The 26,501-nt window shown below is 39.7% G+C and overlaps 1 protein-coding gene across 1 annotated transcript in view; it reads right to left on the bottom strand.

Annotated features, from left to right (window-relative positions):
- Window positions 1–26,501, bottom strand: part of KALRN (kalirin RhoGEF kinase) — a 513,637-nt gene that overhangs the window by 238,269 nt on the left and 248,867 nt on the right. The window contains exon 9 of the mRNA XM_065638225.1: window positions 22,529–22,759. Coding sequence (XP_065494297.1) covers window positions 22,529–22,759 — 231 coding nt within the window. The remainder of the gene's footprint in view (window positions 1–22,528; window positions 22,760–26,501) is intronic.

The following is a 26,501-nucleotide window of genomic DNA, read 5'->3' as shown; positions in this document are numbered from 1 at the left end:
CCTCATTTTAAAAATATTTTTTAAATAGCAAATGGCTTTGATTTAAACAATGTTTCATATGAAGTTAGTATGCAGTATGTGCTTTCTATTTATTGATATTTGATAGCCATTCACAATAATTCTACAGCAGACTATTCTAATAATTTTTTAATGCTTATAGCATTAAAGTAGTAATCACATAATAATAAAATTTCTATCCCAACTAGTGTCGTATTGGGCTGCTTTAGTCACTATTAAAGGATTGTTGACAGAGATTGCCTCTTCTATTTTATAAACAGATGTTTCATTACATGGTTCAATTCAGAATAAGAACTACAATATACGATGCCCACTTTAAATGAAGATGAAAACAAAGGCCAGAATACTGATCAAAATATGGATACTTTACTCTCAAAAAAAAAAAAAACCCAACCCAAACAAAGTGCTAGAGCATAAATTCATAGGAGATAAACCTTGCTCCAGGAGCCATCCAAGAGCTTGCAACTCCTGCATCAATGTGTCATGTTGCATTTGGGCAGTTATTCCATACTGCCCAACACAGAAGGGCATCATCTGGTGATTCACCAAATCCTTCCTGAAACATGAAAGCTTCTCTTGGAAGTCACCTATGCAGGTATTGATTAGGTTTCCAAATCCTTTAGTTTATAAGATTAGATATAAAACATGCCATAAGGATAACAAAATTGTATACCCACTTATTAAATCAACACTACGTGAGCAGATAAGATTAAAACAATAAATAAATAAATAAATAAATAGAAACCATCCACTAATGATCCTGTTACACCCTGTTTGACGACTTCTTTCCTATGCCATTTCTCTGCTTACAATGCCTAATCTCAGATTTCATGGACCCTATCTGCTCTTTAAAAAGTTCTGGTTCAAATTGTTCCATAAACTCTGCTTCTGCCACAATTCCCACAAGAAACAAATCACTGCTTTTTAAAGAGTAACTTGCTGAACAGCATTTCCTGTGGCTCTCAAACCCACGTTAACATATTTGGCTACTCCAGTCTCCAATGCATTTGTTTGCACAGCCATTCTGTGAAATACATAAATGCTATAATTCCATTTTGCCTAGAAGGAGGAGGAAACATATTTGTATATATCAAGAGACTAAGTGAATTGCTGAGATGCCCAGGAAGTTGGCAGAATACAGGATGTTAGCATGAGGCTCTGATAATCTGATAGCCCTAACCATCAAAAGAATCCTCAGCATTTATATGAGCAGCTGATAAGTTTTCCCTTATATAAAGCATTTGGCATCTAATAAGCTCACAATAATCTGCAAACGTGCAGAAACATCACATCTCTGTTTCCATCATATAAAGAACAGAAAGATTGCTCTAAATGAGAAGCTGAGGTATGGAATAACTGAGTGAACAAAGCAACAACAAGAACATAAATCTGGATGGATACAAAGCACTTACTCCCCAGTGAAAACAATGAGAAATGTTAAGCAATTAGTCTGTGGCAAATGGAAGAACAACTCTGAAAGGTCAAAATTAAACCTGAAATCACCAGCACTTGTAAACATCTACCTGTCAGTATGTTTGGAGACATTCTCCCTTACCCTGAAGAAAGGAAATGTCTTCAGAACTAGCATAACTGTGTAATAATTCAAGATAAACATTTAACATTTCAGTTGAGAGCACAGACTGGGTAACTTGCTCTACTGTCAAACATTAACATCCTGAGATATAGTTAGCCATTGAAGTTACAGTGACTTGGTTAAAATAATTTAATTACTCATAAAAAATGCAAACAGCTTGAAAACACTGTTAAAAATGCAGTTAAGAGTGTTTCCAAATTGCATCTTCAAATTTCCTAATTGTCCTTCATTGCAAAGCTACTTTTTCTCAAAACAGCTACAAAAAGGCTTCAAGTCATTCATTCTTTGGAATAAAATATATTGTGCTACAGATTGATCCGTTATGTGAGTTGTTTCTTGAAACATAAAATATATTTCGTAACTCCAGTGTATATCAACTCTCTTTTTAGTATGCATTTACTGCCGCACTTCCACTAGTTTGAAAGCTGCTTGGGACAGGGGCCAGGACCTCCTTCCTGCTTTGCAGCTCCTAGAACATGGGAGGAAATAAATGAGCTCCTCTGTTTACTGTAGTGGTAGCTTGCATGAGACTCCAGCAAGTGTGCATGTGAGGCTGGGAGGTGAGGAGGGGGCTCCCTTTCTTTTCTGGATGCAGATTTGTAATTCTGTTTCTTTCCCAGCTAGTAAAAGTTTATACAGCATCAGGCTCAAAAGCATGAAATGTTTGCTAGGAGCCTGTTAACAGAAGGAGAACATAAACCAAATGCTCAAGAAGCACATCTGATGGCAGCAACATTTATCGGTGGGAATGCTACAGGATACACGTCTTTAAAAATAAGATTTTAAAATCTCCTTTTTTTTTTTTTTCACCTAGTTTAAGATCAAAAGCAGTAGGAGTGTTATTTTCTTTCTATGATGATGTGCATCTCCTGTTTCCTTATCTCCTCAGGGGCACAATTACATACCCAACAAAATAAGCGGCAAACCCAGGTCACCAAGAAAATCAAATAAAACTCCAGTACAATTACAGCAGGCTGACTGCGCTAGCTATTACAGTCATTATGTGGCTGGATAACCACAAGATTCAGAATGCTAGCTGCAGGAAGAATAGTTGTAACTGTCCCTTTTGAAGGATCTATGGAACTGCAAAAATATAAATAGTGGCAATCTGAGTGCAGCATCAGGAAGCAGGTGCTTTGAAGAGGAACAATTCCAGAGGCATCTCCTCACGATCCACCTCTTCCTGATGGGAAGTCCAAGAGCTCTGGCACACCTGAACTGGCACAATAAATACTGCCCAGGTGAGGTCAAGGAAAAACATACCTGAGAGTCTATTTGCAGAGAATGGTGATAGTTTGTACAGGACAGGGTAGGAAAATGTAAGAAGAAATAAATAGACGGATGGTTTTAAAAGAAAGGTTGAAGAAGTAATCAAGCAATAATTAAGCGAAGTTCTGGGATGGTAATTGCTCTTCCTCTAGGCTAATTTGTATGATAGGAATATGGCAAGATGATTACACTAGTGCAGTTAAGGTCAATTCTTTTAATAGCTTAAAAAGCTAACTTTTTTTAAAAATTAAAAATCAAAAACCCACAACAACAAAACCACTACCACCACCAAAAAACCCCCAGCCAAAACAACCCAATGAATGCCAAACAAAAAGCCCCATAAAAGTGACGGGCACTATTTTTAAAGGGTAGACTTTTTCAATGTAGCTCTTTGAAGCCTCTTTCTGTAGGTATCTTTCCTAATCAGCAAATGTGAACACTATGAACCACCTCATAACTTTATCTGACTTTAAATTAAAGTGCCCTTGGGAGCCAACTCTTCCCTAGCAAGTTCCCATGCTCTGCTCCCATTTTACATTAATACAAAACGTGAAAGGTGCAGTAAATTAAACAACATATATGAGTCCTAAAAGTAATTAAGTTACTAGAAAAACTTCTGCATTTTCACATCTTTTAAATTGTATTTCTTTTAGTAGCAATGGAGGAAGATGAAGTGAGAATGACTTGGAGAAGGACACAGAAGTTTGTTCAAATATACCAGTCACTGAACCCTGCCCTTGTCGTACAGGAGGGAGACGAGAAGTGTAAGCTGGTGATTAAACCCGCATTAATAAGATACAGCGTGTTGTGTTTGCAGTGACAGGGCATCCTGACTTCTGTGTTTGACCCAGGCTGGTGTTGAACAGTTTCATTGCTCCTGAGCAAGATGACACATTGAAGTGCCTCGGCCAAGGGAATTATTAATCTTTGTTCCTCTAAGACCCACTGTTGCTGCCATAGTGTCTCTTAAAACTAGGTTACTCTGAAAAATGAAAATAAATTATACCATTTTATACTTTAAGCACTTAAGAGTCGGATCTTGATCTCAAAACGGTACAAACCTGGCACAGCTCAAAGGGGTTAGGTTAACTCTTTGGTAACTTTAGCAGAGTTGTAATAAATTCCAGAGCAACTCCAGTGAAGTATACCAAATTTATTTGGCTTTAAACGAGGCCTCATTTCAAATAGGTGCATAAGCATTGCCTAACTTTAAACACATGGAGAGAGCCTCCAAAATCCGCTAGGCTTATGCCAGTGAAAGGAAGCCAAACGGTATCGAGTTGCCACTATGTGGACTTTATTGCTTGCTCTTGAGATACTATGGGCTAACTAGAGTCCTGGTATAATACCAGAAATTCCTATGGCACTTCAGATCTTGTGGGTTTATAGTTTCATCACCATTTCCACTCACAAGAATTAAAACTTATCTTTACCTTTTCTGTAACTGCTGTTATGAATGCTTAGTAACTCCAAGGCCTTACATGTGCAAAATCCCTATTCCAGAAACTCTGCCCTTGCAAAACACGCTTTTTGTTACCAGGAAGTGTAGTTAAAAGGTTCCTGTTTCAGATTGTGCTTTCATAGACACTTTACATCCAAATATTATTGAAAATGTTTTATTTTACTGTACAGCAACAAAATTCGATCTTTTCTGTCAAAGCCCTTCAAAATTATACAAGCCCAGCTAGTAACACTGACAGAACTAAAATTTGCAGATACAAGACAGAGAATCTCTTGGCAGAAGATAAATAATTCATTTTCTTACAACAGAAGAACTAGAAGCTACACATCATATACGCATTTATGAGCAACACAATTCAAAGTAGGCATTCTCTCAGGATGCCCACAAACGACTCCCTTCTTGGGAGGTAAAAGGAAAGAGCATTTAAGTGATAAAGACTGCAAATTTGCCAGGGAGACCACTGAATGACTGGATGGAGGCAGCAGCCAGAGTGGGATTGTCAACTTCTATCCATTGGAACTACATCTGCTCCTGGAAAATGTTGCTCTAACAGGCTACATGGGCAGCTCAATGCCTGGCTGGCTACCAGGCCCTCTAGGAGAATTTGGTGTCAGCAACAGTACCAGGGAAGACAGAACAAACACCGAGAATCAGAAGAAAAACAAAACAAAAAATCCCCCCAAACCAACAACAACTCGAGGAAACTTAATAAATCCCAATCCTCTTTAATGAATAAAATGCACACCAAGTCTGATTTAAATTAAAACATAGTTTCTTTGTTGAATTCCACATCATTGCTGAAAATAGATTTCTTCCCCCTCCTAGTCCTGGCCCTGTCACAGCAGGGTAATGTCAAGTAAAGGTCTAGCTGAGAAAATACACCAAAACACAAAGGAACTTATCCTCTAGCTTTTCCTGCTATTATTAATGGTTTATAATAGAACCCAAACCAAAACTCAGCCACTCTCATTTGTAGATTTTACCTCCTAATAAAAACTGAGCTACTTTTTTTCACTTCTTTCTTCATTATAATTTTACGTTGGTGGCACAGTAATTTAAGAAACAATTTTTTGAAGAAGGGAATCACGCCTCATGTTTAAACCAGCAGCGTCATCTTTGGCTCCCGTGACATTATTTTTAATTTCAGAGACATCTATATCTGACTCTAAAAACTCAGATCTTGTTCCAGCTAAAATCCACAGCAAAGTTTCAGCTGCCTTCAGTAAACATGGATCAAAGACCCCATGTTTGTAAAGTCAATAGGCAGGGGCTAGTTATGCATCAGCAGAATCTGAGCCTCTGGACGCGTGCTTGAACACAATGTTCTATTTCCCATTTAGCAGCTTCTGAACACATGTAGTTCATATGGCAGCATCTTACAAGTTGCATAGGTTAATGCAGATATCTGCTCTCCTAATGTACAGATACAGCTCTGTTAGTGCAATTCAGTAGCGGTAGAAGGAAGCAGCACCCTACTCTGTTCACTCTATTTGGTTAAGCATGACTAATTATGCAAGAGTTGTAAGAAATAAGCAAAAAGCAACAGGACTTCATATCAAAAGTAGGCTGGAATTCAAGTGATTTGGTTCAATGCCCAGCACTGCAGTTCAGCAAATGACTCAACTTTCCTGACTTCATTCTCACTTCTAAAATGACATTAACCACACTTACAGTCAAAACAAGCAAGGCTGACAAATAAAGTGTTTGGAGTGAAAGCTGCCTTTAAGGTTTTGCAGCCTCTAGCAATATGTGGCTTCAAGTTTAGCTGGGTGTTCTAGGAACCTTTTCCAGTACAGGAACATACTGAGATATCATAAATATAAACAACATCATGGCAGCTGTACAAAAGTGAGCAGGCAATCCATTGAAAGGCAGGGCTTTAAAATCAGGTGTAAGACACTCCAAATTCACTGTGGGATAAATGCCTTATTGCTGATCATATAGCTATAAATCCTGAAATATCATAGCTTGACCTGCCCGTGTGAAGATGACTGATTCATCTTCAGAAAATTATATAGCCAGCCAAGCAAGTTCTTCTGTATTTAATTCAGCTCAGATGGTCAGTAATATGTCACTTCTTTCAAACTGACTTGAGATCTAATCAGTGTATCCCAATATCACCAACCAAGCAATCTGAAGTTTCTTGTTGTTGTTGTTTGTTTGTTTTAAAGTAAGGGTGGAACTGAGTGAACAAAGCTACACCTATTAACACAGTCTGAGGATTGGACAAGAAAGTTTAATTTTGATACTTCTTCAATCTTTTATCAAGGAAGATCTCTCTTAAAATGCTGCAACAGACAACCTTGCCTGGAGTCAGTCAAAAATTTGTTGCCTACATTTTGCCCTTCCTTTTCATCACAACTCCTCCATGTGGGATGTATATACTCAACTGTGCCTGGGTCTCTTTCAAAAGAGAACTAATGCAGCTGCTATTAAGTATGATTTTTTTAATCACTCCCTGCTTTTCCTCTCTAATTGTAGTTATTCCAAATACCACCACATAATTAAAGCGGTCTTTTCAAAAGAAAAAAACATGCAGTCCCATTTACCCTTGAAGGGAAAAGCAACCTTACAGACCTATCACTATTTTTCTGTATAGTGCAACTAAATTAATGGGGGCAATTAAATGCAGAGCCAATTACAACATTTAAAAAATTTCCTTTATTCCCTTGTCTACATTCAACCAAAAAGAAAAGCCCCCACGAAATCAGATTCTAAGTGTTTTTATTAGCTTCCTGGACATTATGTGAAAGTTTCACCTCTGCACAATTTCTCATTTTAACAACAAAAATCTAAGCCCTGTGTTTTTAAAAAAATCCACTAGTTTGCCAAAAGTTCTTTGCAGTGGGGACAGCCTTGCAAAGCACAGATTTTACTAGTGAACATATCTCAACAAATTATACAACCACTGAGACATGTGGATCCACCAATACAGAAGAGTGTCAGAAAAGTCCTCAATATGCAAAAATACATGCACACAGTCTTATTCAGACTCCTCACTGCTTCTAGCACCCACAGATATCCTACAAGCCCATCTGGAAACAGGGCTGTAGGAGTTTGTCCAGACAAGACAGTCCCGGCAGCAGGATCCTTGTTCATCAACAGCTTCTGCAGTGGAAATCACTACAGAATAACAACTCCCCTAGCTACCCTCTTCTTAGCAGCTTCTATTGCAAAAGTATGCAAAAACACTTGTGAAAGGGCTCCAAAGTTAACAGCACGACCAAGTGAAAGCATCCTAAATGCCTCCCATGGCAATGGCATGAGAACCCACAAGACTCTTCTCAACGTTTCTAGTAGAACTCTCAGAAGCTCACAGTGACTTTCTGATTCAGGCTGTAGCTTTCAGTAGCTCTTCCATTCCCCAACCCCCGCCAAGAGCTTTCACATTACTGTAGATCTACAGATCTGTACAATAGTCATAAATACTCTTGCCTGCTCCCAGAAATGCCACCCTCCTATGGGCAACGAGGCTGCTCACTTCTTGCTGTGATGAGGTGTGCATGGTTTCCCACACAGCTGCTCCAACTTAACTCCTTACCTTTTCACAGGCTTACAAGGCAAAAATACCCTCGTGTCTGCTTTCTGCATATGGCTATTATGTACTTGTACAGTCCTTTGCATCTATAAACATATTATGATGGTTTAAATCTGACAAGCATTTGTAGAAGAGTGAGAATATGATGTGTCCTGGTTCCATCCACCTTTAATCAATGTAAAGAAAAGAGCTGATCCCAGCCCCAGTAATGAGCGAGATGCAGGATTTAGTCATGTCTCTCCCTTTGGAACAGCATGTTCAATTCAGGGCTCTGGCAGAGCTGGCTGGGTGTAGCTGGGCTTTTGGAGAGCAGTACTTGCCCATTTCCTCTGGGCACTGGCTGAGGTCACGCAGCCCCAACCTGCTCCTTCACTAAATGCTGTCAGCTAGGATGGGAATACACATGCCTCTCTTACCCTGGGAAAGAATTCCTTTCAATTTAACATTGCTTTCCTTCGGTAAAGTTCCCATTCATCAAATGTATATCACTTATTTTCCATTTTCTTTATTAAATATTGCACTTGATAATATTTGGCAAGTGCCTCTCTAAAAACATTCCAAGGAAGAGAACAATAGACAGACAAACGAAGAACTAATGTTTCTTCCTTAATGCCTGGATTGTTACTAATGTTCCCAGAATATTGTTTTTAAGGAAATAAAAAGAAAAAAGAAAAAAATAAAAAAAAATCTTCACATTTAAAAACCCTGTTGTACTCTTTAAACGCTGAACTTCTTTTAGAGCAAGATTCAAAACTGCGTGTGGGTGGAGAAGCTATAAATAACCACATTTGTGCATGTTCCTTCTGTACAAGGCTCAGAAAATGTGCTCTACATCAGCATAGCAAGATGCTGCTGTGCTCTGCATGAGGTTTCTTGGGGCTGGCAGGTAGATTATTTCTTTTGCAGTTATGCTGCTGTGTTGCTGTTTGTGAGTCTTCTCTCCAATACTCAGGAATCATACCTGGCACTTAGCCGTAGTGTGATGAACTATCAGTACAACTAATCAATCCTCTCAGTTTCTTACCAGTGGTTATACACAGAAATATTTTCTTACCTAGGGGATACAAAAGATTTTGGTTGTTGTGGTCCATAGCACCTGTTAGAACAGTGATTTCATTCTTTCCAAGGCTTTCCTTTTGCTCCTTCTGAGGCTATTATGCTTTCTCCAGGTCTTCATTTCTTGTCCCATGTTTTTCCTTTCAGATTAGTTTTACAGGGCACAACTGCTGGGTCAGTCACGGCTGGGGCCAGCTCTAGTCTTAGGTCTGGCTGTCCCCAACTGGGTTGTTTGCTTGGATACAGTCAGAGTTTTCTGATAGAATTATCCCAGGTCTCTCACAGCTCAAGAGAATGGGAAGAACATTATCCCAAGCAGATTGGGCATTGAAGCAAAGACAATCCGAAAAGCTCTCGAGTTTTTGCTCACACAAATCTCCCTTTCATTTTCCTCTAAAGTTGTTTTCCCCATTTCAGCTTATGCTCTGGAGCTCCCAGAAGGAGAAATGCCTGAGCACACTCAATGCCTGGCCCAGCTTCCTCCTCATGTGCCCTGAAGTAGGGGACCATTACAGCTCTTAAACACCAACAGGTGAAACAATATCCTAATTATCAGAAACCTCTTGTATGCTGAGTTAACAATGCTCAGACTATACTGTGACCATGAGCATTAGGGGTTTTTTTTAATTCCTCAAATAATTACTTAGCATCTTGTGATTCTTCTGACCTTTAGTAACTCTCTATTTTCTTCTCTGGCATTGGACCAACAGAAAAACAGCCTTTTCAGACCATATAGTAAGTAGAGACACCTGCAGGACCCAGTTGATTTAGGTTTCTGATTGGAAGCTCTGATTTAGACTTCTAAGGTGTTGACCTCCAAGCTGTTGTTACTAATGACAGCTATCATCACAGCTACATTTTGTGTTTGTGAACCCAGCATCACGGTGCTGATCTTCACGTTTGTGAGGAAAAGCGTTCTAATCCCATAGAGAAATTTGTGGTTTTGAAAGTGTGACCCTTTGTGGCTTGTGAAGTATTTTCCTTGCATATGTTTGCTTCATTTTTTTTTCCTCAGTGGGACTGTCCAAAATGTAAAAGGTCCCCAAGAAATACAGCAAGTACACAGGAGGGAAAAAAGGAGTTACATGAACTCTTTAGAAAAGTACGTTATCCTCATGTATGCAAATAGAGCAATTGGTTTTATCTCTGCCAGTAACAGATGTGCCTGTGGGCTTCCAGAGAGGAAAAAAACCCCAAAACTAATAGAGTGGATAAAGATTCAGGGGAAAAATGCACTGTTCTTCACAGGTCCAACCCTCGTCTCCTCTGTGGCCCCTTCCAGTGACCCACTTTCCCTGTCTGTAAAACAAGGAAAGAAATCCACGGATAGATAAGTGTCAGACCAAGAAAATTATGTAATTACTGCTACCATTAAACATTCAGTGGTAGCCACTAAAAACTCAGGGGAAAAACAAACAAACAAACACCAACCAACAACAACAAAAAACTAAAACCAAAACCACAATAAAGTAAACCCTGAATACACTTACCACATGTTTTTTCAGCCTCAGCTGTAACCAGAGCATAAATGTGCTAGTGTAGGCAGACGTATAATAGCATAAAGGTAAGTTGGGCAGGCACCTACCTTGCCTATTTAGTAGGAAAAGAGCAACCTACATGGCTGGCTCCTAATTTCCGTGCTCTGGGTCACTGTCTGGAACAGCTACGACTGTACTAACCTGAGATTGCTCTCCTAATTTAGACAGTACCATCTACATTTTAATGGTATTAACCTGCCTAAACTGTTACTAGTTTAAACAAGATATTTAAAGGCAATTAACAATTAGAAAGGACTGATGAAGCAAGGATGAGCTTTACAACAGAGCAGTCTTTAATGCAAGCTCTGTGCTCCAGGCCCCACATCAGCACTGCCCACTGTGCTTGAGTTCGCTGCTTCACCAGAGAGAAAACTGCTGACTGACCAGCATTTTAAATAAAGCTCTGCTTTAGGTTACTATTGGGAGTAGAGGATTTAATCATCCTAGTTAAACAAGGCTTACAATCACAACACACAGCAAAGACAGGTCTAGCAAGAGAACAAATCCCAACTGGGACAAATGCGTCTTGGTACATAGTCTCATCCCAGTAACAGAAAATCTCACCAGGATGGCACAACACTGCGGTATCTTAAACACCCCTGCCAGGGTCAGGGCCCTTTGGGGCTGAGCATCATGCCAACATCTAGGAAAACATAACCTTTCCTCCACAGGGCTCTGACCTGATTTGAGACTAGAGGCAAAATACAAAAGTGCAAACCCTGTAGGGAAGGAGAAGCAGAACAAGGATGAAAGAAGTGTCCTGAATGACAGGAGGGGCTATTCTCTGTCTGGGGCTTTCCCAGAATCTCGTCTTTTAAATAAATAGCCTGATGTCTCAAACATTTTATCTCGCAATTTAAGATGCCCTCATGTGTCAGGCTGGTGCAGGGAGACAGGAATGCAGCGCAAGGCTGTGTTTGACCTCCTGGCAGAGCTCCTCTGCCACTGGATCCTGCCCAGGGATTCACACCTGCACCACAGCATCTCTCCTGCTGTAGGGCCACTGCAGCATCTTTTCTGCTTGCACTGCCTGTCTGTCAATCACTGCTGGGGCTAACCTGCTGCGCTTCACACATGGTGTCCCAGGGCAGAGAAATCACAGCTCAGTACTGCAGATAAGTGGAGAAAGGGCTGAATTGCTGTGGTGGGTGAGAAGCTTTGCGTGTAGCATGCAGACCCCATGCTGAGCTCAGCATTCGGTATGCAAGACACAGCAGGGCTAAAATAAAAAGGCTCAGGACGTTTGCATCACTGTGTAATCTCCCACAACCGTATGGCTGATTTCTTCTACATGTCACAGCAGAAGCCAATCCTGTGAGAATTTTGAAGGGTGAAAGGCCACTGACCTTACACATTAAACAAAGGAGACTGTGGATAATGGCAATGAGAAGCTGTTTGTGGGGAGGCAAACAAATGGATGCTGAGCCCTGAGTGCTCTGGTAGACTGGTAATGCAATAATAAACTAGAATATATGTGCAAGTAGGACCAGTCTTATGAAAAGCCCTTTCAGCAAGGAACAGCCTTAAGCTGTTCAAGAGAAAAGAGAAGCCACGTAAAAGACTCCAGGAGTGAGAGTCACAGGAAGAACGAGAGGGGCAGAAGTGGTTGGGGACTTCCCATAAGAGCACCTTTTCAACAAAAAGTTCAGTCTCCCCCAAACTGAAGTTTTCTGTGAAAAACTTCTTGCTTTCTCATGTTTTTCTCCTAGCTTGGTGGATCCCAGAATATGGCATCCCCTCATCCTGAACTTCTTTCTCTTCAGGTTTCCTGACACTTCATTCACTTTGAAATCCTGAGGAGGTAAGCAAGCAGAAACAATACCCCCAAATACATTTTGATTGTTTCAAGTTACATTTTGCTGGAGGAAGAGGGAAAAAAAAAAAGTTTCATTTAGTGGTTCCCCTCCCCCTCAACTTTTCCTCTCTTTTCCTCCTTTTTTGGAAAGGGAACTGTCTCAAGGTCAGAATGTTTTGGATGTTGCTGAAGCCAAAAATAAAAGTAATTTTCTCCATCCTTCAGAGCACATCCCATCCAAAAACGTCCAAAATTCAGGAAAGAAACAAGTAAAGAACTATCAAAACAAAGGGAGGAGAAAGGTAAAACACCAATGGACAGGCCTGAAATATGTTTGTTTTGCATGTTTTCACATTTGAAAGGCATTTTTGTTAAAAGGGAACCATAGAGTAACATAAAAGAAAGTTTATGACTGTAACAGTATACAGGAGTTTGAGCCAACTAGCTCTGTCTAAAAGTGCCTGAAGGGTCACCCCAGCCTAGGCAATAGCTTCCAGAACTGCAATCCAAAGATTACAACTTTAAAAAACAAGCAAGCAGCTTTGTGTGAGAGTTCCCTATGAGGAGTATGAAATAAAAGAAGTTGCTTAAAAGTCTCCTCTGAGCTAAAACACTGTGTTTAGTCTTCAATAGTGCACAGTCCCTCCTCCAAGGATAGAAATACCAGAACTCGTCAGTCAGGTTGGTTAGAAAGGGCAGCTACTGAAACAAGGCACAGCCAAAAGGAGAAGCTAACAGAGCAAAGAGCTGCTGCAAAGCACGGCCGTATGGAGCAGAGCTACTAAAAGTAGTTTGTGGTGTGGAGTAAGGTAGAGCTGCTAGAAGGAGGAGAGCTAGGGGGAATGACTCGCATGGAGAGGAGCAGCCAGCAGAAACAGGTCATGTTGTCAGATCACCTCAACCTAAACTGGGCTTTGCTACCCAGCAAGACATAATAATCTCAACTCATGAGTGCAGTTAATCACCAGAGGGGGAGAGTAACCAACTGGCTGTGCAGCTGCTCTGTGGAGGAAAACACAGTGAAACTTATAGTTACACTTGAGCAACTAGCTATCATTATGCTCTTTGTTGTCTGGCTAGTTTTTTTCCTACTTCAATGAAAATACCTTTTGTTGGCCATCACTCAAAAGTAATATGAAAGAGGACTGATCACTCTGAGTGACAGGCAGGATCATGAAAAAGCTGTGAGGCCATGTGAGGAGATAATTGGAAGGAAAGATCACGGGAAACAAATGGAGTAGAAAATAATGACTATTTCGGACTCCTAAACCAATACCTAAAATAGCATATTTGGTTTTTAGCATAACAGAACCTTATTTCATTTTTAGATTGTCCCAATAAATCCTATAAGACCTTTTCATAAGGGGTAAAACTGGAGTAGCAGTGACTTTGAGGGTTTAGAGCAGGGATTTGCGAATCAGACATCCTGACATGAAGAGTTCTAGTCATAAAGCTTTCAATGACCTTTGGCAAGTCACTCAACATCAACCTTTTAGAAAACCCATAATCCTGAGATGAAAGAAACAACAATAAGCAAGAAGCACTACTGTTATTGTTACTTCTTAAAGTTACAGGGGAGAAAGCCTTCTGGCATTCCAGCCTACGTTTATTCAAAGACGTTATTTTTCTCCGTGTCCTTGGTGACAATTGCTCATACTAGCAAATGCTTTCAAAAATTATACATATTTCTGGAGAAAATTCTACTTTATTTCTCTTCCTTCACTATTGAAGCCCTACTATTTTTGTAGGCCTAATCAGTAACAGACAATCCTGATTCTTTCTCCTCCTTTGCCATGACAATGAGAGCCAATGATGCTTTTCAGAAACAATAAATTACATGTCATATTTTCAGGGATGCTGGCATGCAAACAGTCCTGGCACAGAAACAGACAATGAGGATATGCTATATAAGGAGGACGATTCTGCTTAAGCATCACAGCAAATTTTAGCAGTGTGCCTGGGACTGACTTCCTTGCAGTTTGCTGCAAAGCAAATCCTGGGTCAGAAAGGCACTGAGCAGCCTGGCATGATGGTTAGAGGTGCTCTGCACCACACGGGATTGGGCTCTTGCATCCTTATCCATCTCACCCAACATTAGGTAAAAAATGGAAGGTCTGATCTGAGGACCCTACCCTATCATTATTTCCCTGACAGTCAACAGTAAGAAAGGGAAGTATCCAGGGTATAATTCAGATCTTAAGACAGACTGAGTCACTCTCTGAAGATGTCAGTGTCTCTCTGTTGACTATAAAAGGAGACTGTGCATTAGGATCATGACTTGGATGATTCAGTTACAATCCTAAAAACAGGCAGGATAAATCCAGACCATGGATAGTTGCATCTACCTACAGAGAATTAGCGGTGCCTTTGTGTCACCTTCTCTATTTCTTCATACTATGACTTAAGTCCTCTTCATCCACTGTAAGATAGATCCAAAACATCAGTGAGTAGGATGCTAGAGGGATTTCAGAAGGCATTCTTAGAGGTTCCTAAGCTCTCAGTAGGAATCTAAACATTTGCAGTTCAGGAAACAGCAAAACAGACCATTTGAAAGGACTAGGTCTTGAAGGACAGACTGCTCTAAACAAGAAACACACTTTTGGGTGCACAAAAGAATTTTTTTTTCCCAGTTCCTCTTCTCACTTCAATAGGTTCAGAGATCAAGCTGTCTGGTTCAGATGTCTTCAGATCCTATTTCCCAAGACAGCTGTGGGGCTCATCAAAGTGTTCTTGTACTGCTCGTACATCAATGCTAAGTAAACTTCAGTTAGTAACTGAAGCTGGCCCCTGAAGTTTGATATCCCTAGCACTACTGCTCTGTGTCTAAATTAAAAAGTGATCATTATTATTTTTTAATCAGTGACTCTTGAAAAGCACAAAGAACAATTGTCTGCTGAGCTTAATAACTACATAGATGAAGAAAGACACAAAGGTTGTTTGCAGATAATTTCAAGTTACACTTTAAATCAAATTATGAAGAGGATGGAGTACTGTTAATCAGCAGCCTTTAAGGAATTTCCAGAACAAATATCATGAAATGAAAATGTAACAATTTAAACCTATAGTTCTTTGTGAAGAGTTTTGGCACAAAAAATACAAGATGATACTGATCTGTTTTTAAAGAGCACTGTCAGAAGTTTAGAACAGAGTTCTCAAGTAGTTTGAAGTATTTAAAGCAATTAACTTGGGCTGAGAGCCTGAGACATCTCTGAGGTGTTTCTGTGCCACACCTTGGTCACTGGTTACAGGGTGCAAATGTGACAGCCTGGACAGAAACACAGACCCTTGCTCTATACCAACAGCCATTGTCTGAACAAGCTCAAATATCAGTGTACTACGTATTTGCACTCCCCACTTGGGAAGCTACGCTGTGGCCATTCGAAGGACAGATTTTTGTGCCAGAGTCACTGCTGAAGAGGAAAAATGCATGTTATTTCTTTCAGCTGTGTTCTTTTACCAAGAACCCTGTCCTGTTTAGTTTGGACAACCCTGAGCACACTGTCCATAAATGCTCCATGTCTTTGCAAGCTAAAGGAACTAGAGAAACATCCATATGAAATCACCAGAAACTGAAGAAATATGTGGGCAATATTCTCCTTCCTAGCACGGCTGCTTGTGTGGCAAATCCAGCACAATCTGATCATTGAGCAATAGGGATTGTATAGCTGTGCAGGGTGCTTTTATTCTCCTGCTCTGCCTGCCAACCCATGATTTTAGACATATATAGTCAGTAGAAATCCTCTGAAAGTCCTGCATAATCCCATGCCTCTGTGGGTTCAAATGAAGGAATTACAGTCCTTTTTAACAGTTCAAAATAAGTAACTAAGTCACTCAGTGACCTTTGTGTTATTTAAGTCAAGTGCAATCATTATTATTAAGTGCTTATATTAAGTGCAATCATTAATTCTTTTCATAATATCTGCAGGATACTAATCAGCACAAATATACCACCAGTTTACTTTCAAGCCAGTGTCAGCACTGGTTAGTTAGTTCTCTTCGGAAGGTGAGTGGGGCCACAATACTCTTCATCGCCTAGACTTACACTGATATCGCTTGAAAATGTGCCAGTTCCTTTGGCAGATAAAAAAGGAATGACATGAAAATCGCTCTTAAGAAGCTGTTGCCAAGAGGTTTTTATTGCATAGTCTGTGACCAAGAGTACACGGTAACAAACAAACAAAAAATCCTTTTACTATAAAGGTACCATCATTTACTACCTAAATAATAAAGCAGACAAGTACTAAATAAAAGGATGTTATGGACATAACGTGGGTTTGGAAACACATGCACATCTTATTAAGTTAGTGTTTTAGAGCCATGTAGGTAAAAGTTGTATGGTCAATACAGAGAAGTTGTATGATCAATAAGAAATGTGTGGTGAGATATTCATATCAGATAATAAACCTGGTGTGGACTCCATGGCCTCAACAACTGCTAGAAGGACAGGGTTAGTGAAAACAGAGGTATTTGCCTCTCAGTCACAGATAACAAATGTTGTTTTCTATCCTGTGACATCCCATTGGGAGAAGGTTGTCAAGTAGTTTTACCAGTATTGGCTCCTAAGTTCCTTTTTCATTGATTTTTGTGGACAAGACAAACATAGTTAGAACTTCTTCTCACTATCAAGTAATACCGCAACCTTATAGCTGGTAAGGTCACATATACCTTCTAAGTTCAGAGAAAGTACCACAGTAACACTTCAAAAATGTAAACACGTAAACATTAACTGCATCTCATTACTTGAAAAAGTTATCAAAGGGACTGTGAAAATTCTCTAGAATGCTTTGAATTGTAATGTTTTGATTTCTAATCTGTCAGTGGTAAGTATTTACAGGCTAAATCTGCCTAGATGGTGCACAGACCATGTGATGTATTTTTCCAGGGTGCTGTGGCTGAAGTCATATGGTAGTAATGATATTATTGTAAACAAAAAATAAAAGGACATATATAGTCTGATTTCTTCTGTCTTGGAAACAAATTATGACAAGTTGGAAAACTACAGAATTTTAGAGAACTCTTCATTGGCTTGAAGTGATCAAAACAACTGAGTGTATGTGTGCATGTGTGGGGGTATATACCGAGCTAATCCTCTAAAATCTTGCGTGAGAGCTAAATGAATCATGAGCTGCCTCAAATAGCCCAGCATTCTTCTGCAAATGGACTATATAGATCACACGCATCACATGAAGTGTTCAGTATTCCCAGATAGCGTACGGAGGAGACAGATAGATGTTGGCAGGACATTTTTCCATACAAGTGATGTCAGGATCATGCCCTGATCTGTTTTGTCGGCCAGTAAAAGCCAGACACCTCACAAGTTAAAGTGCTTGGTTGTGAAGAGAGACAGCCTTTCCTCTGCAATACTTTGCTGTGTCCACCAAAAATGGCAGCTGGTAAATGTAATGATATCAGTATGCCCACATGGCCTTTTTATACATCACCAGAGGCAGATAACCACACAAGGAAACCAAAGCTACATCCATTAATGTATCTGGGCATGAAGCCAGCAAAACACAGATCCAGAAATTTAAAGAAATCCAGGTGAATCTGACACTGGTTTAGCTTGACCTTTTCAATAACCAAGAGGATTTGAGACACCCCTACAGCTGGCATGGCAACAGTGCCAGCTTTCTTCTTTCTTCTGCCAGTAAGAGTCTGTGTTATCTCACTGCTTACCACCAGCCTTCAGCTGACATGACAGGCCTGTTCCATCTTGCCATGCAGAACCACCCCAGCTCACTCAAGGCTTTGTACGTAGCTAGGAATCTCCACCAGCACACACAGTACCTCTACATCCACCTATTTTCCAGCTCTTCCTTTGAAGGGAACCATCACAACAGCCAAAGTGAAGCTAGAAGGAAGTGGCACCAGAAGAGTCTCTGAGAGAACCATGTGAAAAAGGCTGCCTGTGTCAGGCTAAGTGTTGGTATCTGTGTATGGAAATGATGGAAAGACTGAGAATTTCTGTGAGAAAGAATGATGCCTGCAGAATAAGCATAGCAGTTTGACTATTCTGCAACTAAAGTTCTTTAAAATTCCAAGTTCAAGGCTTGCACAGACCATTTCAATAATACATCTGATGTGTCTCCGTTTTCCTTTTACTTTAATAGGTATGCTTCAGGCTTTACAACTTCACTTGAATGAGTTTATGAAGTGAGAGAATTCAGACAAAATTCTTGCCTATATGAAACAAAAGAGATGGGGGAGGCAATGGGGTGAAGAACAATGTTATAAACTTACTTTAGCTGTTTCTGTGGCTGCTTGGTAACATCTGCTCATGGTACAACCCTTATGCTACTATTGCTCTTTCACGGTGTTGCTGGTCATGGGACCAAAGGGAACATATTAAAGTGGAGAGACGCATGCAGAGGCAGACAGAGTAGATCAGGATGTAAGTGGAAACTGGAGACAACAGGAGAACAATTTCAAATATCAACAGAGATGGAAATGAGGTTAACTTGCTGATAAATAGTCTAATTTGCTAGTAAATAAAAGGAGGAGACCCAGAGCAGGGAGGGGCAAAAAAGAAAAGCTATCAAAAATGGGCTGAAGCATCTGCAGGAATTACAGAATATCAGTATGAATGTCAAAGGGATTTTTTTCCTCCCTTGCAGGACAGAATCTCAGCACCTCCTCCCACATCTGTGTTCTAAAAGGATCAAACAGCCCAGCTCTTCCCTATCTGAAATGATAGAGAACTGACAGAGGACTTCTAAAAAACAACTGAAGCAATGAAGTATTTTATGCACTTGGCAACCCAACATTCCTATAATAAACCTAAATACTTTTGGTGTTAAAAGAGTTCCTTGTCAGTTTCTGCCTGCGTAGGACCTCCTAACAGCTCACAAATTGTCTTATCTGCTCTCCCTTTTGTGTGAATGGTGCTCCATTTCCTGTGAAGGCTGCAAATGCAGTTTTACACCATTTATTTTCTTTCCTTCTTTAAAATGCTATATATTCATGACTCATTTCCCTTAGTACACCATTATTTAACTTGGTTTGCATGTGCAAATTATTGTAATTTTGTTAATACATAGATGTAATAGCAAATAATCTTGCAAAATGTCTGATGGTATGAGGTAGTGTTTACCTCTGATGACATTTTATAGCATAACATTTCTTACATTAATATTGTAACTTGGCAATCCACAGTGTTTATTTAAATGTTTTTTCTACAGCACAACTTGTATTTTGGTTACGACACGACTGCAAGGATGCCTGACTTTCTTTCTCAGAATAAAAATTACTTTTATTTCTTTTATCCTTCATTTTCAATGTTTTCAGGTTTTGTGCAGTTCAAACTGAAACGTAGCTACAATCCAAAGGATTTCCTTGAGAGTGGGGAACTATCTGAGAACACAGCCCTGACCTGCCAGTAATGCACACAGCGTGTACTCTAGCCTTGCAAATGGTGCAGAGTACATTCAGGAATTATATGAACAAGTCTGTTTAACACAGCTTAACCTTTAAATCAGTCCAAAAGGCACCCACTTGGCCTACATAAAGCTCTCAAGCAGCTAACCAGTTTTACAAGACCTCTATATGAACACTTGATAGTGCACACCTAAACACTTGATCCCTCTGGCAAGCCTGACTAGAGTAGTTAGGTGAGGAATAATTGATCTCTCAAGATTCATAAGAGATGTGTCTTTACTAAAAGCTATTAATGCCATTAATGACAGACTGAGAGGATGCGAATTAATCCTGGAGTCTGTATTAAGAGCATTCAACACAACAAAACCTGTGAAAACCCATTCGCATCTGCTTTTAAGACAGGATTGATGCAGAACAGCTCACATGAAGAGAAAGTTATAGATGAACAAGTGAGAGAGTGCAAATTCTGACACGGAGATGATTCTTCACCAGAATTTTTATTGCACTGGTCAACAGCTGGAGAGGGTGAGCATGGGACCTCCTTACAGGGAAAACTGCATCTGGAAGAACACATTTAATTTTGGGCTGTGTGGAAAGGGAAGAGGAGCACCTTCCTTAGAGGAACTACCCTGTATCATTCCTTGCCCAGAAGACAGTGAAGTCTGATAAACTTGGGGCTCTCTTGTTAGGTTTTGTTCTCTCAAACCTTCTCTTTTTAGGCTTGAATGAGGAAGAACTTTTTAAAAGGTTATTACATTTTGACAAGGCAACAAATTATTGTAGGTAAATGTTACTTATGGTTGGTGACAACATACAGGCAGACATCTTCACCTGCCAACTGATGGACACTTAACAAAATAGGCATAATAGGAATTGAACAACAGATATATAGGAGATTATTATTTTCAAAAAAACCCCATCAACACACTCAGATATCTTCCTCCTCCTCACGGAATCTACACTTCATATTTCTGTTTAGCTGATAATTTCATTTATGAATTACAAAGCATTTATCTTGAATAGTACAGATGTTTAGTGAACAGAATGATTCATCTCTTCCTCTCCACTTTCTGCAGGACAAAGAGATTCCCCCGGTAAGTGTGTGCTAGGACAGAAACATGTCTATCATTAAGTTGTTGCTTCCTAGATAATAACTACCCTTTAAGAAAAAAATTTGGAAAGATTGCTGCCAACAGAACTCACATAGAGTGGTGCTCTCTAAAGGGATTGTGCTCCAGTTACTTTTACTGTTTGTTCCCCTCATCAAAAGTCACAGTACGTACAAAAGATGTTCCTTCTGAAAAGCAATGACACAGCCTCATTGCCTTACATATGTGGGAAGGACGAGTCTGAATGGGTTTCATGCATCAACCTGATAAACACTTCTACTGATTTCAGAAGATGTAAGAGGGAAAGTTTTGGGTTGGAAGGGTTGAACAAAAGTGTAAATTGCCCTAGGGGATGAAGAATACTTAAGATAATATGGATTCTAATTGACATTATATACCACAAATGGAAAAAGCATAATAACATCAGAATTTACAAGCCTTGATTTTTGAGATTGTAGTCCCAAAATTGTATTAAGACAATATGCCAAAATTCATATAGTTTGCAGAGAGTATTCTAGCTGAATTCCAAGTACACGTTCTATTTAATATACAGCTTATGAATTTCATTAGCATGCAGTATGTTTGCTGACATGCAATGAAAATGAAGTTGCTCAAATTAAACATCTGTTACATTCAATCCCAGTTTTAGTTATATATATGGCATGAATATCTGTGTGGTTTTATAGGAAAAAAATGAGCAGGTATAAATTCTGACAAACTTTTCGCATCTGTCAAATAAATGGTCATGCATATCTGCAAAGGATAACTACAGCTGCAGCTGCTGTCTGTGCTGCTGCACTTCAACTATGGCACTACCAGGACCAGAAATTTGCATGTTGAAGAAGTTCCCCAACTCCTGTCCTTGGTGGTTCATATCTATTTTGCATGTGAGAGCTTTGTCACTCTGTCTCCACCTCATTTTTCACTTGGAGGAAGGCAATGACATAAAGAACCCCAGGGACATTAGAATGCTCCATAAACATGATTAGAGCTTTCAGCCTCTTCATTTAAAGCAAGTACCATATTGCTACCAACATCTGCTTCGGGCTGTAATGGGGCTCCTTAAACAAACCGAAACACCCTCGATGAGCAAAGCCCTGTAACATCTGTTGATTGTGCATATTTGGCAGCTACAAACATGGCATTTCATACTTACTGTCAGTTATGCTGTTGTACTGGTATTCAAATGGATTCCTTTGGGAGATAAAAGTTATTCACCTGAAGCCTGAGTTCTCAGAAGGTACCATATAAACTGTACAGAAGTGAAGTGGGGTCTGCACATGGGGGTATGCAAGTTATTTAAGGCAGCAAACTTATAGCACAGGTGTGTGGACTCCATAAGTGGTAATAATGCAAAGATCATCTAAACATCACCACTAAAAGGTCTCTATCTGCATTGTTTCCACATAGGAAGGTGAAATATGCCACAGTTCAACTGCTTTTTACACTTGAAATTATTTTTCTGTTAAACATCATTTTCTCAAGAACAGTAGAGTACCTACAGCTAACTGCTCACGTGTGAAAAATTAACCATGGAAAATAGTATCACATTGTTGTGAGGAATGGACTGCTCAATAATCAGTGTACTGATTGATAATTTCCAACATGGAACTGAGAACTACTGAAAGGCACATTAAGATTTCAGCATATTTCTAGCATAGATAGAGCTGCATGTGAAATCTTGGTTATGGCAGCATCCTCAAGATGAGTCACCAAACAATCTTTATGGCTGCAAAGGAAGGACCATTCTTTAACTCCCTCAGTCACGACATTACCTGTTGAACATCCTGCTGGAAAACACAGAGCTGCAGCCTTTGATGGAGCCGGACCTTTCTGTGTTGCCAGATGCTCTCTAGGCGCCGCTGGTGATGCAGGACTTCATGTACCACATCCAACACCTGGTGAACAGCCTTGGAGTAGTTTGCGGTAGCAGTGAGGGATTCAGAGTTCCCAGGGCTCAAGGGACGCTGTAGGACATCCAGCAAGGCTTTTCCATCCTGGCTCACCTGAGTGAAGAAACAGGTCTACTTCACGGCACTGATACTTTAAACACCCAATAGCTGACAGAGAACAGTCTAGCTCTTTTTTTTTTTCTCTTGTGTGTTTTAATTTTAAAATTAAAATGGAAGAAAGACCTCATAACATCTCTTTTTGACTTGTACGTACACATTCAGCACTTGCCTTCGCTTCCTAGCAGGCCTGCTGTGTCGCGCAGCAGGAGCGCAGATACTGCACTGCTGGGGCTGCACACACACAGATCCCCAGACTATATTACGTTCTGACATTTGGACACTGAAAATTCATGACATATACTAGTTGATGACAGGTGGCATTTGCAATTGCGGGCCTATTTTTGTGAGGAGGTGGCATTTTAAGAAAACCACAGATGGCAGAGTCATTCATATTCTGTACGATAATGGAGAGTCCTTTCTTCGTAGGACTACTAAGTAGATATATATGTTGAGAAGCATGACATTCCAATTCTGTATTCCATTCAGTGGCAGTGAAAAGTAAATTTGTATGTGATAGTGATTCTTTTCTTCCCCAGGAACAGCTCGGATGTACCTATAGTCTTCATTTTCAATGGGCTACAAAGTTTGCTGGCAAATGCAAAATCCTCTGCACACATGTAACTTTTTTTGAGCATATTAAAAGACATTTGTGGATGCAAAGGCATTTGGGCATTAAAAAAATAGAATGTCAGATTTTTTAATGCCAGATTTTTTCCTGGAACATTCCTAGAGCATTTCCATATTGCAGGGGCAAAATGAAAAATGGAACCATAAAAAGCAAACTGCTATTAACAAGAGTGTTCATGCACTGGTCCTCTAAATATGCCTTTGGGAAACACTTTTCAGTTGCAGATTGCAAAGTTAAAACATTCTGTTTAAAAGAAACTGCAAATGAGGACACTACTGGAATCCCACCTTTCTATTCCCAGCCCGCTTTACTCTTTCCCCTCTGAAACAAACAGCAGTGAAAATGACAAGATTTTTTTAAAAACTTTTTTGTATCTATACAATTACAATCACCAACCTTGCCAGAGAATGGCTTAATGAATATTTTTCATCCAGTTTAAATTTTGAACATTATCAGTCAAACCTAAAACACATCTCAAGGATTTCCAAGTCTCATTTATTTCTGTATAATAAGTTGCTTGTTCAAATGTAGCAAATATCGTTTAAGACCCAAACCTGTGTCTTTTGGCAAGCCATGCCATGTCCAAGTCTGTTATAGTAGTGTAGATATAGTGCATTTTCAGAGATTTATACTGACAAAAATGGGAGTCAAATCTCATAGTATTTGTGACTGTTAGGTGGGCTTACGCAGATCCTTGGAGATTTTTTAAATATTCAGGGCACTTTGGAATTAGATCAGGAAATAACTGGAGACTCCATAGGGAGTGGCTTTCCATACTCAAATTCAGTTGCTGCTGAAAACCAGCTGGAACAATTTGCACATGCTGGAGCCTGCTGGGGTCACTGAGGGAATGACTGTACTTGCCAACAGCAGCAGATAGTGGCCATAGGAGGGAGGATTTTAGGAGGAAACACTGGGGCACAGGTGTTACCTTGGCAACACTGTGGAGGTGGCAATAGCTGCTAGGAAGGAAGAAACAGCTTCTAGACAGGGAAGGAGACGAGGCATACTATGTCCTATTTTATCTGTGGGAAGATAATCAGCAACAATTTGATTGCTGGGAACAGGAAGGCAAGGCTATGCACACATTTGGGCACAGTTAATTAGACCAGAAACTCACTTTTTGCACTGGCTAAAATTCACTGTGTGGATTCCCTATGTTCTGCTCCTGGCCTTTGGTCTTCCAGTTGGTCTGAATCTGTCCCTGGGTGGTGTTACAATGCTTTTAGTGTAGTCCCTGCTGATTTACACTCATAGAATTCACAGCAGAGTCAGGACTAACAATAAAGGTTCAAAAGTTTACCAGCAAGAGATATGTGACTGCACAAACAATGTGACAAACACACTTTAGTCAGGACAACTTTCCTAGAAACTTTATGCCATAATACAGACCTATTCATAACTACACCATCTCCAAAGTACAAGCCCTGCATGTTGGTTTTTGCCTACCAGAAGTATAATTCTGCAATTCTTTCATTTTGAGGGGTCAGATCCTTGGGTGAAATATTCTGTATCCTAATTATGACTGATCAAAACACCAGGCTAAATTCAGCCATCTTACAAAAGTGCTCTTCCAGAGCTGACTAGTGGGAGAACACAGCTAATAAAGCCCTTACAATAATGGGTCTCAGTGGCAGGAGCAATGCAGAACAAAAAGACTGTTCCAAAGACAACAGGTTACATATCCCTGCTTCATCCAAAGATGAGGCAGGACAATGTTCTCCCAGATTTGTGGTGTGAGGAAAAGAGCAAATACATTTCTGTGCTCTTTCTTACCCCTTTTTCTTCTACAGGATTTAGGCTTTTATCTATTGCATGATAATTTTTTTGTGTTGTACGGTAATATTCCTGCATTTTGGCTTCATGGTAGGAGAAGAACTAGGATGGCCAGTATGGAAATACTTCTGTAAAAAGTTATGTCACCTTAGGTGAACCAGGAAAACAGACTTTGTTGTGCTGGTGGAATAATCTCCACAGATGCTGTATACGTAGCTAGGGAATAAGTCAAAACCTGTAGATATCCTACATAGTAGGTCAGAAAGATCTCCAAAGATTTGCAAGTGACTAGACAAACGGTGCCATCTGTGAAACAGCTACAACTTGCACTAGGAAAAAAAATTGGTCTTTAGAGCAAATATATCATGCCTCTGGGAAGAGAGAGTAAACTATCGTTAATCAAGTCACGGTGAGCAAGATGCTCTTACCATCAACCAGGCTCAAGGCTGACTGGAGAAGACCTTTCTTTCTCTCTCTCCTTATATTTCCTGAATCAACACTGTCCTCGGTAGAGGGGTCCCAAGTTTCTCTCCTGCTGGAGTGCCACCTCCACCATTGCTGAGCTTCACTCAAGTGCAAGATAGCAAAGAAGGCAAATAATTATGGCTAAAACCAAGGCAAGATGGAAGAAAAGCACCTCCCTAAGATTCTTTGGGTGTCTCTTCTTAGATTCCTGCAGTGAACCTGAACTGCTTTTTTATGCTCTGTAGCAGAACAGAATAGACCCATATATCCTATTAAATGTTAATTAATAGCCTATTAAATATCCATATTAAATGGTTATTCCTAGGAACATTCTATTCCAAATCTATTATAATTATAGAAATGGAAACTGAGATTTTCAATGGCTCTGCAGGAAAAGAAAGGGAAAAAAAAGATACAATTTTCATCCCACTATAGAGAGCTCTGAGGAAAGAGACATTATTTTCTATGGGCAAGAGGCATTAGCTAGATCAGAGAAATAGGCATGTGGATAGGAGGCAGGACTTCTAAGTCTAAATCCAGGCTTTTCAGCTCACTACGTAGCTGTGTGAAAAGGGATGAACATTTCCAAAATAACATCTGTAACCTTTCTGGCAATTCTATGTACTATTTAAAAATGTACTTATTCATAAAATAATATAGAAAGGTTTTAAACACCTGAGTCTGCAACAAGTTATAGCTTTCTGAGGAAGCAATATGCATGTTAAAGGTTGCTTTTGGTAATGAGTATTAAATGGATTTTCATTTCAAAATAACTAAGATTTGGGCTAATAAAAAAAATGCCAGTTTCAAATATTATTATTTTTCATTTAATCCAAATTCGACTTAATTTTTAGAAATAATTTTTAA

This window comes from Caloenas nicobarica, chromosome 6 (genome assembly GCF_036013445.1).
Source record: "Caloenas nicobarica isolate bCalNic1 chromosome 6, bCalNic1.hap1, whole genome shotgun sequence".
NCBI lineage: Eukaryota > Metazoa > Chordata > Aves > Columbiformes > Columbidae > Caloenas > Caloenas nicobarica.
Note: the sequence above shows the minus strand (reverse complement) of the source record. Positions and strands in the feature narration are given on the sequence as shown.